The sequence below is a fragment of the Festucalex cinctus genome, chromosome 11, assembly GCF_051991245.1.
Source record: "Festucalex cinctus isolate MCC-2025b chromosome 11, RoL_Fcin_1.0, whole genome shotgun sequence".
NCBI classification, from domain to species: domain Eukaryota; kingdom Metazoa; phylum Chordata; class Actinopteri; order Syngnathiformes; family Syngnathidae; genus Festucalex; species Festucalex cinctus.
In genome coordinates, this window is record NC_135421.1 from 21,510,613 (window position 1) to 21,526,214 (window position 15,602).

At 37.4% G+C, this 15,602-nt stretch overlaps 2 protein-coding genes across 3 annotated transcripts in view; both read right to left on the reverse strand.

Moving 5' to 3' along the window:
• Positions 1–1,620: 1,620 nt before the first annotated feature.
• gmppaa (GDP-mannose pyrophosphorylase Aa) lies at positions 1,621–11,954 on the reverse strand. Its single transcript, XM_077537493.1, has 12 exons — positions 11,808–11,954; positions 10,855–10,952; positions 10,671–10,774; positions 9,734–9,926; positions 9,527–9,586; positions 9,310–9,440; positions 6,261–6,395; positions 6,020–6,117; positions 5,889–5,935; positions 5,700–5,792; positions 3,644–3,812; positions 1,621–3,550 (listed from the first exon to the last, which is right to left on the reverse strand). Exons 1-12 carry the CDS (start codon positions 11,845–11,847, stop codon positions 3,450–3,452), a joined length of 1,269 nt encoding a protein of 422 aa, XP_077393619.1. The 5' UTR covers positions 11,848–11,954; the 3' UTR covers positions 1,621–3,449.
• Positions 11,955–12,477: 523 nt separating this feature from the next.
• Positions 12,478–15,602, reverse strand: part of pnkd (PNKD metallo-beta-lactamase domain containing) — a 12,045-nt gene continuing 8,920 nt past the window's right edge. For both annotated transcript variants that reach the window (XM_077536030.1, XM_077536029.1), the window contains one exon: positions 12,478–13,780. In XM_077536030.1, coding sequence (XP_077392156.1) covers positions 13,607–13,780 — 174 coding nt within the window. In that variant the 3' untranslated portion in view covers positions 12,478–13,606. The remainder of the gene's footprint in view (positions 13,781–15,602) is intronic.

Below are 15,602 nucleotides of genomic sequence, written 5' to 3' on the forward strand. Positions count from 1 at the left end.
TTATTAGTACAATTTTTAGGACGCAACACAATTTCTCTTCATTACATTATGTGGCCCTCAAATGAAAACGTTTGGACACCCCTGCTGTACATGAATATGCAAAGGTTCAGTAGGTAGGATCAAACCTCAGGTACATACTACAAAATTATTACATGTGGATTGTAATTAAGGACCTATTGTCTGGAACAACACACATTTTACAAACTAATTAAGCATTTTAGATTTCAACCATATTGCTGTTAATGTATTGAACATTCCTTATTGGCACATTAGACACTCAGTGATGTGCAGTCTCTTTAGTCTCTTAGTTTTTTCTTTTTCATAATTATTATTATGATACGTACTTAACATTGGTTTACATACCCCGTGTTTTCCCAAGGTCAGCTGGGGTAGACTCCAGCTCACCCGCAACCCTAATGAGGACAAGCCCGACACAAAATGGACGGATGCAACAAATTGCACGTAAGGACGATGAGCCCTCATTGATTCCCCGTTCAGACACTTTTCACCTGCAAGGTTCTTAAGTGCAGCGCTTCGGAACTATTTTACTGACATGATTGTATTTGACAGGTTGTCCTTTCCTGAAATTACTGCAAGCATTTCTATTGTCAACATAAAAAATAACATTAGTGTCTATAAGAAAAAAAAAAAAAAAAACCAAAAAACAAACAAAAACAGCACAATATACATAAAAATGTGTGTTTTTTTGTGCTTTGTGTATAATGATATTAACTCATTCCCTGCCAATCCAGTAAAAAAAAAAAGGATCTTTGACGTCTATAGTCGTCAATGGCAGCGAATGAGTTAAAAGTAGATGTGCAAGTTGCACCAGCAATCCCTCCGTCCACTTCTTACAGAGCCCAAGTCGGAAGAGAAACACACACGAGTCACGTCACCACATGCAGACTCATACTCATATTCTATTCACACCATAAAAACAATCTAGAATCTGCAATGAACATATCATGCATGTTTTTAGGATGTGGAAGAAACACCCGTCGAAAACTCTAGCAAGGACGGGAAGAGCATGCAAACAACTACACAAAAGATTCGACCTGAACATCAGAACTGTGAGATTGAATATTGAAAAATCATGCTACCTTCATCCATCCATCCATTTTCTTGACCGCTTGCTCCTCACAAGGATCGCAGGGCTGCTGGAGCCTATCCCAGCTGGCTTCAGGCAGAAAGCGGGGTACACCCTGGACTGGTCGCCAGCCAATCGCAGGGCACACAGAGACGAACAACCACTCATACTCACACAATCACGCCTAGGGACAATTCAGAGCGCCCAATTAACCTTCCATGTACGTCTTTGGAATGCGGGAGGAGACCGGAGTACCCAGAGAAAACCCACGCGGGCATGGGGAGAACATGCAAACTCCACCCAGGAAAGCCCTGACTCGATCTTGCGTCCCCAGTACTGGGAGAGGCCGACGTGCTAACCACTCATCCACCACATGCTACCTTCATAGATTAATTAAAAAAAAAAAAGTAAAATACATATAATTTAATTTTCACTCAGTACTGCCTCTCATTCATGCAGATTGAGGAATACATTGAGATGTATTGTCTGGATCGGGAAGAAATAACATACATGTTACAAATATACTAAGCAGATTACATTCCAACATATTTTATTTTACATCGACCATTCCTTAATAGTACATTAAACAAGTAATTTGTAACATTTCCATTTTAGGCGGGAGGCCTACTCGCGGTTCCCTACTCACAAATTCAACCATACTTTCTTTACAAGCAATACTCAACTATTTGCTGAAAAACCTGCAATGTACTTTTGTTGAAATGCCACAAGATTGTGCCAAAACCCAATTGCACATGGAAAATAATGAAGTTATCAAATTAATTCTGGACAAAATGAGCTTTTTACTGCGGCAAAATGGCTCGAGTCAAGTATCCCTTTAAGATTGTCACGTCAGGAAAAAGCTTGTGTGTTTTTGCTGTGCCGAGTGGCTATTACGAGGCTCAAGATAATGTTATTGCATTGCTTAATAATTTTTTTTTATTTATTTTTTTTTACAGGTTACAAAAAAAAAAAAGAAGGAAGGAAAATAAACTGCACTGTCAGCGCATTGTTTTTAAATTCAGAATTAAATCATCAATGTTGTCAGGTTAGTTTGAAAAAATATATTATTTTTGGATCATATATGGTATATTTACAATTTAAACACAAACATTTTGGAGATCTTCAGTTATTTTCATTGCTATGCAATTCTCATCAGGGCTCAGAAGTATAACGAGGCCTTCAGTCGCTATGTTTATTTTACATGCTAATGTGATTCAGGTTCCAGCTCGCCCGCGACCCCATTGAGGACGAGTGCTATCGAAAATGGACGGATGCTCCAAATGCACACAAGCTAGCCGAGCCTTCAGTGACGCCGCCTTTGAGACACTTCCACCTGCAAGGTTCTGAAGTGATTGTGTTTGACGGGTTGTCCTTCCTTGAAATTACTGTTAGCATTTCCATTGTCAAGAAGAAAAATACATTTAGTGTCGGGGGTGAGGGGAGTGGGGGGAGGATACTCACAAAAAGAGCACATCATTTCTTTGTAACCTTGGCCCTCACAAGAAGCACATTTCACTAAAAGTGTACGTGCAAGTCTCACCGAATCCCCTTTCGATGCACTAAGGCAATTTTTGAATTTACAAGCTCCGCTATCTCAATTTACATTTTCTCCCTAATGTCGCCATAATTGAAACTAAAGTGCAGAAGTGATCATGAAGGCTGAAGAGCTTATTAAGTAAATGCTAATATGGCCAATCCGTCAATGGGTACAGTTCCTCGAGTGATTGCAAATGTTCAATTGGACCATGTGCTGTTGATTTTATGGGCCCCCTGCTATGCACACACGGGGGAAAAAAATTAATAAATAAACTGCGTTACTTGATTGCAATTTCAATATCAAGTCACTGATTTATTTTGCTGCTAGTCAAGTTTTTTACTCACAAATAATACACTAAAAGGTTTTAATCAAAGCGCCACACAAATAATCACCTCTAATTTTTACCTACAGTCAGTAATTTTTATACGCTTACAATTACCGTTCTCGCAGGTTTGTCCTTGGGGGGGAACATAATGTGCTCAACTATAAAACTCTTTTTTTTACATCGTATTAACATCCACCAAATATATTACTCTAGTGCTGCCGGTAATTTAACAGTTTGGTAAAGTTAATAACTTTGGCCTCTGACGGCACTTTTCAAGGTGAATCAACATGTATGATTGCGCTTTCTTTAATGCCGCCGACAGCCAATGATGCAGAAAGCCTTGAGGACAAACACATAAAAAAATCTATCTTTCAAAAACGCCTAATGAATGTCCCATATCTTCACTCCTGACATCTTATATACAGTAACTCAAAGGTGTTGTAAGTGTGGATCCCTCACCACTTGACACCGTGAGGAAATACGGCGTGCAGAAGATTAGCTTAGAGAATAATTTGGTTCTTGAAGCTGCGGTTGAGGTCTTTGTGTGGCAGGACAATCGAGTTGAGGATTATCACCTCTCTGGGAATGGACACGTTACAACCTGCGGGAGGATATAAAAAAAAAAATGTGTGGAATTATAATGACCAGTAAAATACAAACAATGTGAAACCAATCAAAAATGAGGAAATATTACCAAGAATAGTAATGGATGGCGTGAGTTTTCCTTCCCTGAAGAGGGTCTCGCTGTCAATCTTTGCGTACGGGTCATTGGGATTCGGGTCACTGGGAGTTCCTTCGACCCGTGACCATTTGCCAATCGTGCTATCCCATCCGACGATGCTGTGGAGGACACAGCAATGGTCCTGGAGGGAAAATATAGACATAAATATAATTCAATTCAATTCTAAAGGATCGGGGAAATTATAGCAGCTTGCAAATTTCACTCAAAGACAGTAGTTTCTACTGGACTTTATTTTGCCTTGTGGTGAGTTCTATATTAGTGTCTTTTTTTTTTTTTTTTTTTTTTTCCTGTGAAGGTCTCTCTTGTGCTCATCATTGTCCGTAATTACTTCTACCTGGTCTCGTCTGCAGGGCTCCCTCATGTCCTAAAAGCGATCGTGTCCCGTCATTAGTCTATATAGCTCCCCTGTTTGCTTGTGTCTTCATTTACAGTAAGTGTTATTCTCTGCTGTGCTTGTTCATTCCAAATATATTATTCTTGTCTTTGCTCTTCGGCACTTTTTGTTATTGTGTGAAAAGGGACGTTCTTCGTTGCTGGCCTGCCACGAGCTGCTGCTTGCTTGCGTTTGTGTTCGCCACACTTGTGACAAGTGTTTTTGCTTCGTGCGGAAAGTCAGTTACATAACGATGACAAGGCAGTGCAAAGTTGTCAACGCTGATTGTCAAATCAAGGCAAGTTTAAACAGGGTTTGTGTTATAACGGCGGGTCTCTTTATGTACATGGAAATGATCTAGCATTGCTGTTTTGAAAGGTTTCACATACAGACAATATTTGAAAACAAAATCCCAATTACAATGAGCTGAAAAAAAAAATGCCTGAAGAAATGTCATTTGCATAGTGTAACATATGCAACAATAGTCTCTGATCAGAATTACTCAAATGTAATGTGATAACACAAATTTTCTCTCTCATAATCTTATGACGAGGGGTGTCGGGTGATTAAAAATTTTAATCGCAATTAATCGCATGACTTCAATAGTTAACTCACAATTAATCGCATATTTTATCTGTTATAAATATACAATAATTTTTTTTCCCTAAGTTGTCATACTCTTGTTAACATAAAAGTGGGAAAAATGTTAAACTAATAGAAATCTGTATCTTTTAGTCATTGATACAGTCATTTCAGAATCATAAAATTGAGTTTACAATTAAAAAGATTACTGCCCAAAGCCAGCTGAGAAAGGCTCCAGCAGCCCCCGTGACCCTTGTGAAGAATAAGGGGTCAGTAAAATGGATGGATTGATTAAAAAGATGTTCTGCACTGTAAAAAAAATAAATAAATTAAAAAACGAGTGTGTTACTGATTTGTGTTGGTCATTTTTCTGCCACTAGATGGCGTAATTGTATTTGTAAGACGGCTAGACGGCTCAGTGCATTTTTCTTTTCATATTAACTCATTGACTGCCATTGACGGAAAAAGACGTCAAATAATGCATTTTTGCTGGGCTGGCAGTGAATGTGTTAAACACAATGTGCCAATATATTTTGTGATTATATTGCAGCAACCTTTTCTCCTTTTTTCTTTTTTTAAGGCAGATTTTGCTTAAAAATCCGTCAATTTTGGTTACATCTCATCTTAACTCATTGACTGCCATTGACGGAAAAAGACGTCAAATAATGCATTTTTGCAGGGCTGGCAGTGAATGTGTTAAGAGCTATCTAAGCTTTAACATGAAGTAATTTGTGAAATTCTGCACATTTTTAAAAATGTAAACTGCAACTTGACCCCAGTCTCCACAAATGTATGCATTATTATTCAATATATCACTGCAGAATTTTGACGTGGACCTGTCTGCTGCGTTGCGACTGGAATTCCCCGATTACATGCTTTCCATGCCAAGTAAGGGGCGGTCATGAGTTGCGTGTTATAAAAAATAAATAAAATTCTGGTGTGATAGGACCCTTAAATTAACTCAAAATTAACAATAATTTTGGCACACCTACTTCAAACAGATAAAAAAAAATGTTTTTTTTTAATGACATCAAACTGGCTTTAAGGGCTTACCTGCAGGGTTGCTCCATGCAAGATAATGGATTCACGCACTCTAACCCCAGCACCAATAGTAACTCCAGTACCAATGGAGACATTAGGACCCAACTGGATGGTGAAAACCGAGCACATAGTTTAGTTCAATCTGTCCTCAACATGGAGTGTTTGTACATTCATATAATAATAATGTGGAATGATGCTTACCACAGCAGTGGGGTCAATGTTGGCAGTAGGATGAATATAGACATTACCTAGAGAACAAAACAGGCCATTTTAAAGCGCTTGGGTCGGTGCAATGTTTGAAAGCAGTGATGCAACAGAGAGGTGAGCCGTACCACTTATTTTAGGGCCTCCTACTTTATTTGAGGCCAGCCTTTCAGGATGCGTTTTGTTATACTGGTTGAGGTACAATCGGCTTGCATAAATTGCAGACCTGAGGGGGGGTAAATCGGAATCATATCAAACGCATTTTACCAGTCAGATTCAAAGTCAGTGGTGTTGAAAAGTGCCGTAACAAATACTAGAAACCGACAAGCTCGGTGTTAGACAAAGATGGCGTTCATCTTTTTCACTCACCCTGCTGATTTTATCTGGCTCCAGAATCGAAGTGTTTTGTAAACGTAGAGTTTGCCCTGTCCAGCAAGGGCGGTGAAAATGTCCTGCTCCAGCCTGATGGCTTCTGCTCTGTGCCAGCCATTGTTCGTTTCCTCCCTGCCAAGGACAAAAACTTGACTTTATTCCTCAGATCTCAAGACGGAAGTTGCTGTGCACTTTTGACAAAAATACCTCTACAAAGTAAGTAGTAATCAATTATGATTAGTTGATTCTAGGGTTGGGCAATAAATCAAATTAATTCGTCATTTTAAAAACTGAATCGTTGGAAATTGGCTAAATCATGAAATTGAGTTTATATTAACACTGATTTAGAATAAGTATACATTTACTGTTGTCTGAACATTTTGCACAGGAATTATTTTTGAACAAATTAAACCTTGAAATAAACGTTTGTTGGGTTTATTAGAAAATCGATTAAAATCATAATCGTCCTGAATGACTAAAAAAAATATATATTGATTTTATTTTTTGGCAGTATCGCCCAGCACTAGTTGATTATTAGGATGTGCTTCCTGCTAGCTAAACAATTTATCCAATCAGGAAAAAAAATTGGTAGTGATTAAAAATTTTATGTAATTAAAAAAAAAAATTGGTAATAATTACAATAGTATTTAAACCTGAAAAAAATCTTCAAAAAAAAAAAATCACTGATAAACATTAAATATAACGTGTAATATCACATTTCGTGGAGCCGATCACTGATGGGCAAATTAAGACATTTCAGTCGATCCCCATTTTTGGCAAAAATGCCAAATATCGTCTGATTCCTATCCATCGGTCTATCTATCGTTGTCCACTAGTCGATACAATACAGTGTATAATAAAATTATCCAAAAATCTTGCATGACATCTTTTTAAAAGAGTTTTTCCATCTAAATTTGATGTGTTATATATGCAGTCACTTGGACGATAACCTGAAAATCCAAACAAAAACTCATCAAACGCTCTCCAAAGCAGCACTCAGAAGTGAACGCAAGCACGATTAGAGTTAAAACGCATCACTTGTCAACTCGGGGTTCAAACTAAAGCCGATCCTACATTTGATCAAAACCTTGAGTGGATGGCTCTCCATACTAATCAGTATCTCTCTAAAAGTGTATTGTGAGAGCCGAGAGATGAAACAGAGTGTTAAATATTGATGAAAGGAACATGTTTAAGGATTCCGCCCATAATGGGAGATTTACCAAAAGGGGAGGCATGGTTCGAGGCAAAGTCATCCCTGGGAGATTTTGCCCTGCATCGACTTTCATTACTTCCAAGTTCTATGATCAGAAATTGTGCTGATTCAGTGATAATCCTTATTTAGGTGGATTGGAGCCTGTTTAATTAAGTATGCAGTGTGGCTTGAGTATTATTTGAAAGGCTTTAAGACCTTGGGGTACAACATCGAGCACAAAAAAAAAGAAAGTGTAAACTCAAAACTCCAAAAAATACCCCATGTTTTTTTTAGAGATGTAACGATAAGCGCGATATCGTGATATTAAAACTGCCACAATATCGACGTCGTCATGTTCACGATATTTAAATGCGACACATTCTGTTCAAAAAGTCAGGTTGATTTCCATTTGGGCAGCTCTAGCACCCTCTGGTGGCTAGTTTCTTTAGTGCAATTTAATTTTCATTAGGGATGTTTTGGCCTTTCTATGTTGAAAGCTACACTAATTGCTAAATGAAGGGGAACGTAATATGCCTGTGAAGCAAGTCAATATGTGGAGCAGCTCAATGTGTGCGTGCATTAACAACATAACATAACATAACAATAACAAGAAGAAGAAGAACAATAACAATAACAATAACAAGAAGAACAAGAACAAGAACAAGAACAAGAACAAGAAGAAGAAGAAGAAGAAGAAGAAGAAGAAGAAGAAGAAGAAGAAGAAGAAGAAGAAGAAGAAGAAACATTGCTGTCACGTACAAAAGCACAAGATTGTGCTATTTTTTAAGTATGAGCTCATTTTTCTTATAATAATGTGACCTTTTTTAAATATCGCCAAACTCCCCACAATATTGTGATAATGATCATATGGTGATAATATTGTATCGTGATGTTTAGATATTGTTACATCCCTTGTGTTTTTTTCCCCCATTTGATTATGACGATTTGTTTAGGCAGAGACTGAAAAGGAAGTTTTTTGGGGGGGTTTCCCAGCACCACATTCAAAACAAACGTTGACTTTCTCAGGTTCCAGAACCAAGTTATAGTTTGCCCGTGTACAGGATGTCCTCATGCAAATATTTGCCAACTCCACAGTGCAGTAGTACAAAGTGCGGAAAAAGGAAAAACAAAAAAAAAACAAAAAAAAAAAAAAACAAATGACAATCACCGCATGCTTACATGTGAGCTGCTGAATTTTTCCATGTGAGAGCCAGCTAATTAACGCATCATGAGTCTATCATGTGTTACATACATCGTACGCGGGTTACACATATTCATCATCGGGGCAAGTTTGAGCATTTTTCACTCCTGAATCTGCTTGAAAAATGCCAACAAATCATAAGCTGTTAAACCTGTTGAAAATTTCTGAATCTGGTGGTTGTCAAGGCCAAGCCAAAGCAAAACCGCCCCCCCCCCCCCCCCCCCCCTTCTTCCCTCGAACCGGGGCACCGTTTTTGGACGAACTGTCAGACTTCTCATTCTGTCTCCCTCTGTTGCTCAATGTTTTTTGTCTAATGGATGACTTAACTGTACAGTATTCCGTTTTGTTGCACCCAAAAAAAAAATTGGGCAGAGAAAGAAGGGCATGGGCAACAAATCACAAAGCATCCTACGCAAACTCAGCCATTGTTGCTAGGTAACTCACACCAAACTATTAGTGCTCTATAACCACACCGTGCAGTTGACATGTACCAACTTACCCATCATATGGAAAACTGGTGATTGTGTGGGTGAACACAAAATCATAAGAGGGGAGGGAAGGAAGGGAAAAAGAGACAAATGAAGACAACCAACATCATAAAGTGCACGCACGCCCACACGCACGGATCCCCGACAGGTATTTCCGCAACTCACTGCAGCATGTCTTGTTGATTCTTCTGGAAGACGGTTCCAATGTGCTGGAAGATCTCAGGATTAAACAGGTAGATGCCACAGTTGATTATGTCGCTCACAAATGTGCTCGGCTTTTCCACGTAATGCAACACCTAATGAGCAAAACAGAGGACCTGTTTATGGTTTTGAGCAAAAACAGTGATGAGTGGGAAAGTATGTATGGAAATAAAGTACACACCTCATTTGTTTCCTCATTTGCAACTATACAGCCATAATTCAGGGATTGTTTTCTATTTGCCTGAGGATGGAAACGACAGTGTGAATATAGAAGCTTGAAAGCTTTCAGAATAACCAAAGACAAATACAATACAAGGAACTCGACAATATTACATAATATGAAAAAAGTTCAATGAAAGACAAACAACCGTCAATCTCGATAACTCACTGTTGTTCCGAGTATAACAAAGCTGTTTGGTTCTCCGTGTTCTTTCTGGAAGCTGAGCATCTCTGTCAGAGGGAAGGCTGCGCACACGTCGGCATTAAGAACAAAGAAAGCCTGGGGGCCACCGGCGATGATTTGATCTCTGAAGTGATAGATGCCCCCTCCAGTACCCAGGGCTGCATATTCCTGCAAATACCTGCAGTGCACAGGAAAAGCCAAGCTGCGGTTAGTATGCCTGTTGTGAGAAGCTGAAGGACAAATGATCCATTGAGCACTGCACGTGGGTTCGAATCCCATCTTTTGTCGCTGTTTCTTATTTGTGTCTATGCTCTCTAGCATTGGCCTCTATTTCTCCAGTTTGCTGTTCTTTATAAACGACACAAATAACGTAACGAGGTAGCTATAGTACCAATACAAATGCAAGGCAGCACCTCTTTTAAAACAAGTCTTAAAACACATTCTTTGGCTTTTGGCGCACCATGGGACTTGTTTTTGGTGTTTTGTGGTGTATATGAATTTGATGTTTAGTCTACTTATTTATTTCTTTATTCACTCGCCTACTTCTTATTAATTTACTTATGTAAAATGTATTTGTAAAAAAAAAAAACAACAACAAAAAACTTGTATACGCACTTCAAAATGTTTTCTTTGTTCTTGTTTTGTTACCTTATTCTTTACTGCACAACCGATATTTATGTTTATGTACAGCACTTTGTCTACAGCAATGCCTGTTCTTACAGTGCTTTATAAATAAAGTTGAGTTGAGTGAATAAGAGAATGCCATCATGTTGAGACAGAGACTTTATTTTACGTGCTCTCTTCAAAAACTTTAGTTTGAAGACTGACAAGTTGCCAATCCCCACCATCCTTGTTCAATATTATCTGTTGCTTTTGGAGTTATTAAATTAGTTTAACAACTGTTGTTGTAATTCCTGTTTACCTGATGGAAATTTTAAACTCTTGCTGAGCATTAAAAAGGAATCTGGTCAGCTCTTCATTAGGTTGGTAAAACCCGATGAGCAGGATCTCCTTCATATTTGGTAACTTTTAGGGGAAAAAAACACAAATGTGTTAACTGTTACAAGAATTACTACAATTTGCCATAAATTTGGCAATGACATCACCTTGGCACATGCTTCGATGTGATGCTGCAGCATGGGTACACCAGCTACTGGAAACAAAGGTTTGGGAACTTCAAATGAGAGTGGCCTAAACCTTGTGCCTGCAAAGGAACATATCACACATAATTAAATGATTGGCTTGCATGTAAAAAGTTTGGTCTCTGGAGTGCTATACCCAACGATCAAATGATAAATTAAACCACCAAGGAAATCTTTCCTGATCTGCCTAATTCTGAAAAAGTGTCAATTTGTGACAGAGCCCTTCCGTATTGCTATTTAACAGTGGTTACAGTTATGATTCTTCTGGGGTGATTCCTTGGGGTGTTTTTGACACACACAAAAAAAAAGCATGCAGCAGACATTTTAGCACACCTGAGAAAGATTTTAATTGTCGAGGTAAAAATGTGTTAAATATTGAGTTAAATTTTCAGCACTGGGACAAAATAACGCAGGTTTAGAAACTGAACTTGTCTAACATGATACATTTTCCCATTAAAATGGCCATCAATAGGGAATGGGATAGGTAAAATGAAATTACTGACAAACTAAATGTTAAAAATAAAATAAACCACGCCTTAATTATATTATATCGTTACTTTATTAAATTGTATATTGTATCGCTGGTTGTTTTTACTAACTGTATTATATTCTGGGTATTTTAATCGTATAATCGTTGTTAATTGCAGTAAAGCAAACAAACAGGTGCCTCGTATTACTGATACCAGTTATTATTTAAACTCACACATTATCAAATAAAACAACTGGTGTAGTGTACCTGGAGTCGTCATAAAATTAACATTTAAATGTAGATATTATAGTTGCTTGCGTCGCGCCACGTCAGCTAAATATAACCTCACTACCTACGGAAACATTGAGTTTTAGCTTTAGCATTTCAACTCCCCGTAAATGACAAATCACTGACAAACTCTAGAGACAAGGAAATGAGTTATTCTCACCTTTCTGTGGCCCCCCTATTAAAATAACCGCTTTCAGCATTTTGAGCCGCAAGCTGGGATTTGATTTTTGCCCCAAAACAGTGGCGAATGTACGCTGGTACTACTCCACTGATGTCTACTTCCGCATACAAAAGTGACGTAGCATCACGTGTAAAACATGGAGCGGAACTTTGGATTGGAGTGATAAAAAAAATAAAAATAAAAACAATAAAAACTCTTATATTGTAGTTATTGGATGGATGAGATGTTTGAGACGAGTATTGATGTGGGCCAAAATCTTACTTTCTGATTTAAAATGTACCGATAGGACACAGTCCCTTAAATTGAAGTTTTATATGATTAATCAAAAGGACATTTGATTATTTTCAACATGGTTCCAAGCCCACGCAGCGACTAATTCAATCACGTATGTATTCATCTGCACCGGGATTATTCCAGCCCAATATCAAATTTAAAAGTGTTTTATTGCTGCAATGCTCATTCTAGTGGTTTAAGTTGTACAACAGTATCATTATATATTATATTGTTCTTGTAGCATTGCCATTTCACATCTTTGCAGGATATCTCCTATTTGTTATTTATGTTGAGTGGAGCTGAAGTGGAGAGAAAAGAAAAAAAAAGTCAGCTGAGCTGACAGGCTAAAAAAGCTCACAAAAAAAAGCAGCTTCAACACACTTCCAAATGGAAAAGTTTACTTGAATATTTCCTCATTAAAACATAACCTAAAGTCAAACTGTTTCCCGTGCGGTAGTGTTCTGAACTCAAACATATGCAAATCAGATGTGCAACAGCATCAAACAACCAGAATAACATTTTAGTCAACAGTCACCAGGGGACATTCTGCTTTGGTTTTAACTTCTAGCTACGGCAGAAACTAAGAATCGAAAAGAGCTTTCATATCTTCCAGGTTTGTTCTTTCCCATCCCCACAGATACGCGCCGCATTACATTATCTTCATGAAGGAGTCAACTGAAATGTTTAATGTGCAAGATACTGTGCTTATTATACACAGGCATTTGTATCACAGTACAATAATGAACCATACAATAAATTCAAAAGGTTCTTCCCAAACATTTTTGACAATGCAAGTCGAGTGCAAACGTCAATCACTTTTCCTTAACCTCATTTCAAAACATGTACCATATACATTTTACAGCTCCAAGAAAAAATCTAATTGAATTACTCTTATAAAATTTCAGGTCGCTCACAATACAGTCAAATGCATGAGAAGTGCTGAGGCCCATCACTCATTTTCAATTGCTTATTAGTGAAATGTTGGCAATTATAAACATTTTCTCATTAAATTAATGCAATCATCTAAATTTGACTTGTAAAGAACATTTAAAAAAAAAAAAGAAAAAAACACTAGGATTTGATCAGTCCTGTGGCGAATACTAATATACAGTAAGTAACTAATACTAAAGCCACATGTATCTGAAATGTACCTCATGCAGTATAGCAAAAGCTTAGGGATAAGAGGAAGATCATTTGTTTGTTTGATGACTAAGAAAGGTTGTGCAGGAAACATACAGTGCAATAGAACTTTTCTAGGTAAACAGAACATTCTACAGGCTAATCTGGTTGTACCTACATTGTATACATACTGTACATGTGTGCAAAGTGACATGTTCATAAACAATACACTTGTGGAAATGTGACAATTGCTTGTATTATTAAATAATGATATTGTGATAATGATGCCAGTCGATGCGGAAAAAAAAAAAAAATTCCACCGCAAAGCTCCGCCTATCTTTAGTCAGCATGGCTTACATCCTCTGTCTGACGTCAGCTCTTATGAATTATCTTCTGTTGTACTGGTCTTTGCGTTTGCGGAGCTCCCCCAGCACGCGAGCCCGGAACTGAGCCCAGTCCTCGTCCTCCAGCCGCTGGAGTCCCAGCGCCCGGTGGAGATCTGCACAGTTGATGCGCAGGAACGGATTGTACGCCTTCTCGTCTCCAATAGTTGAGGGACACTGAAAAGTAAGGAGAGGATTTCATTGAGTAATATAGTATATGCAATACACTTTAAGTCAGGAACATCTACAAATTACTTTCAGGGTATTTGCCGAATATTTTTTACCTTTATGTACTTTAATCATGTACAGCAGTTGTACACAAGTGACTATGGTCTCATTATTTATTACACATAAACATACCACAACCTCAATATACTGTGCAAATCCTTATTTTTAGATTAGCATTGGAAATTGTGCGACAAGTTGACCTCCATTGTCTCCTCATGGAAGCCTCGACGCTGTGAAGTAAAGGGGGATGTCATCCTGCAGATTTCCCTACCCAGGGTGAATGGTGGGTGGGGGGTGGAACAATGTTGACAGACCACCCGAGTTGCGGGGATCTCTGTGGCGGCACCCAGTGGTTGTGGGCCGTGGCACCACTCGGTGTGGATGGGAGGGTTGTTATTTTTTTTGTTATATGTATTTGTTGATATTTCCAACATCTGTTGAATTTTTAATGTATGAAAAGTACAATTTAAATACCGTTCGGTTCGATTCAAGGGTATTTGAATTGATTGCATTTAAAAATGAGCACCGCCTCAAGTACTTGAGTGTAATTTCAAATGTCAAGTGATGTTTGGAGGAATATCGTTTGAGCAGGGCTCGCATTCAAGTGGGCTCTGAAGTGTTCTCTGTGCCTTTAAAGATGTTTGGTAACGTCTTCAAGCTCGTCTTGTTTTACGGCGTACTTAAGGTCTATTCAGCATTATGTGATCATCAACAAATTCAAGTTACTTCATTCTGTCTGTCATCTTCAACACAACTACAAAGATGATGTACTTCATACTTTTGTATATGTACCATGTGACAAGACTGTGATTTTGACTATTTTCTATTGGTTGTAACGATGGTACTATTTTTTTTCCCAGCCTATCACTTTCAAATGACTACAAAAGTGGGAAAAATAATAATCACAATTATTTTGGCAATAATTGAAATCACGATTATTCAAAACATTATTTATTTTTTGGTACTAAACAACAAAATGTTGAAGCATTTAAAAATAAATGAATAATAATTATAATTTATAATTTATTTTATCCATCCATCCATTTTCTTGACCGCTTCTTCCTCACCAGGCCCGCGGGGGGTGCTGGAGCCTATCTCAGCTGGCTTTGGGCAGTAGGCGGGGTACACCCTGAGCTGGTTGCCAACCAATCTAATTTATTTTATATATAATAAAAATATAAATAAAAAAATATATATATTCTATTCTATATAATAATTATAATTTTATTGTAATTTAATAATTAACTAATTAAAAAAAATAGAAACAATATAATTATCTAAGTTCCTTTTGGACCAAACAGAATTTATTTATTTATTTATGTTGGCAAAAACTTGAAGTTGGAGTGAAACTTGTGCTAGTAGGACAATCATATATAGTATTTCTTGGTACAAAACAAGAAAATGTTTACACATTTAATATTAAGACCAATTAAAAAAAATAGAAACACTATAATTATGTAAGTTCCTTTTATACCAGACAGAATTTATAATGCATATTTATATTTATTTATTTATGTTGGCAAAAACCTGAAGTTGAAGTGCAGCATGTGCACTGTGCAGTAGGACGATCATTTTATGTTTAAACGTAAAAAACACGTAAAATATAAAATTCTTGAAACACTACAATTATGTAAGTTCCTTTTGAATGAGACATTTATTAGTTATTTTAAATTTTTAAAAAGGTGCAAATGTATAAATTTAAACAACTCCAAAATTAGTATTAATCTTGTGCCGATTTTGTAATTGTGGATTGTAATAATTAATTGTACAG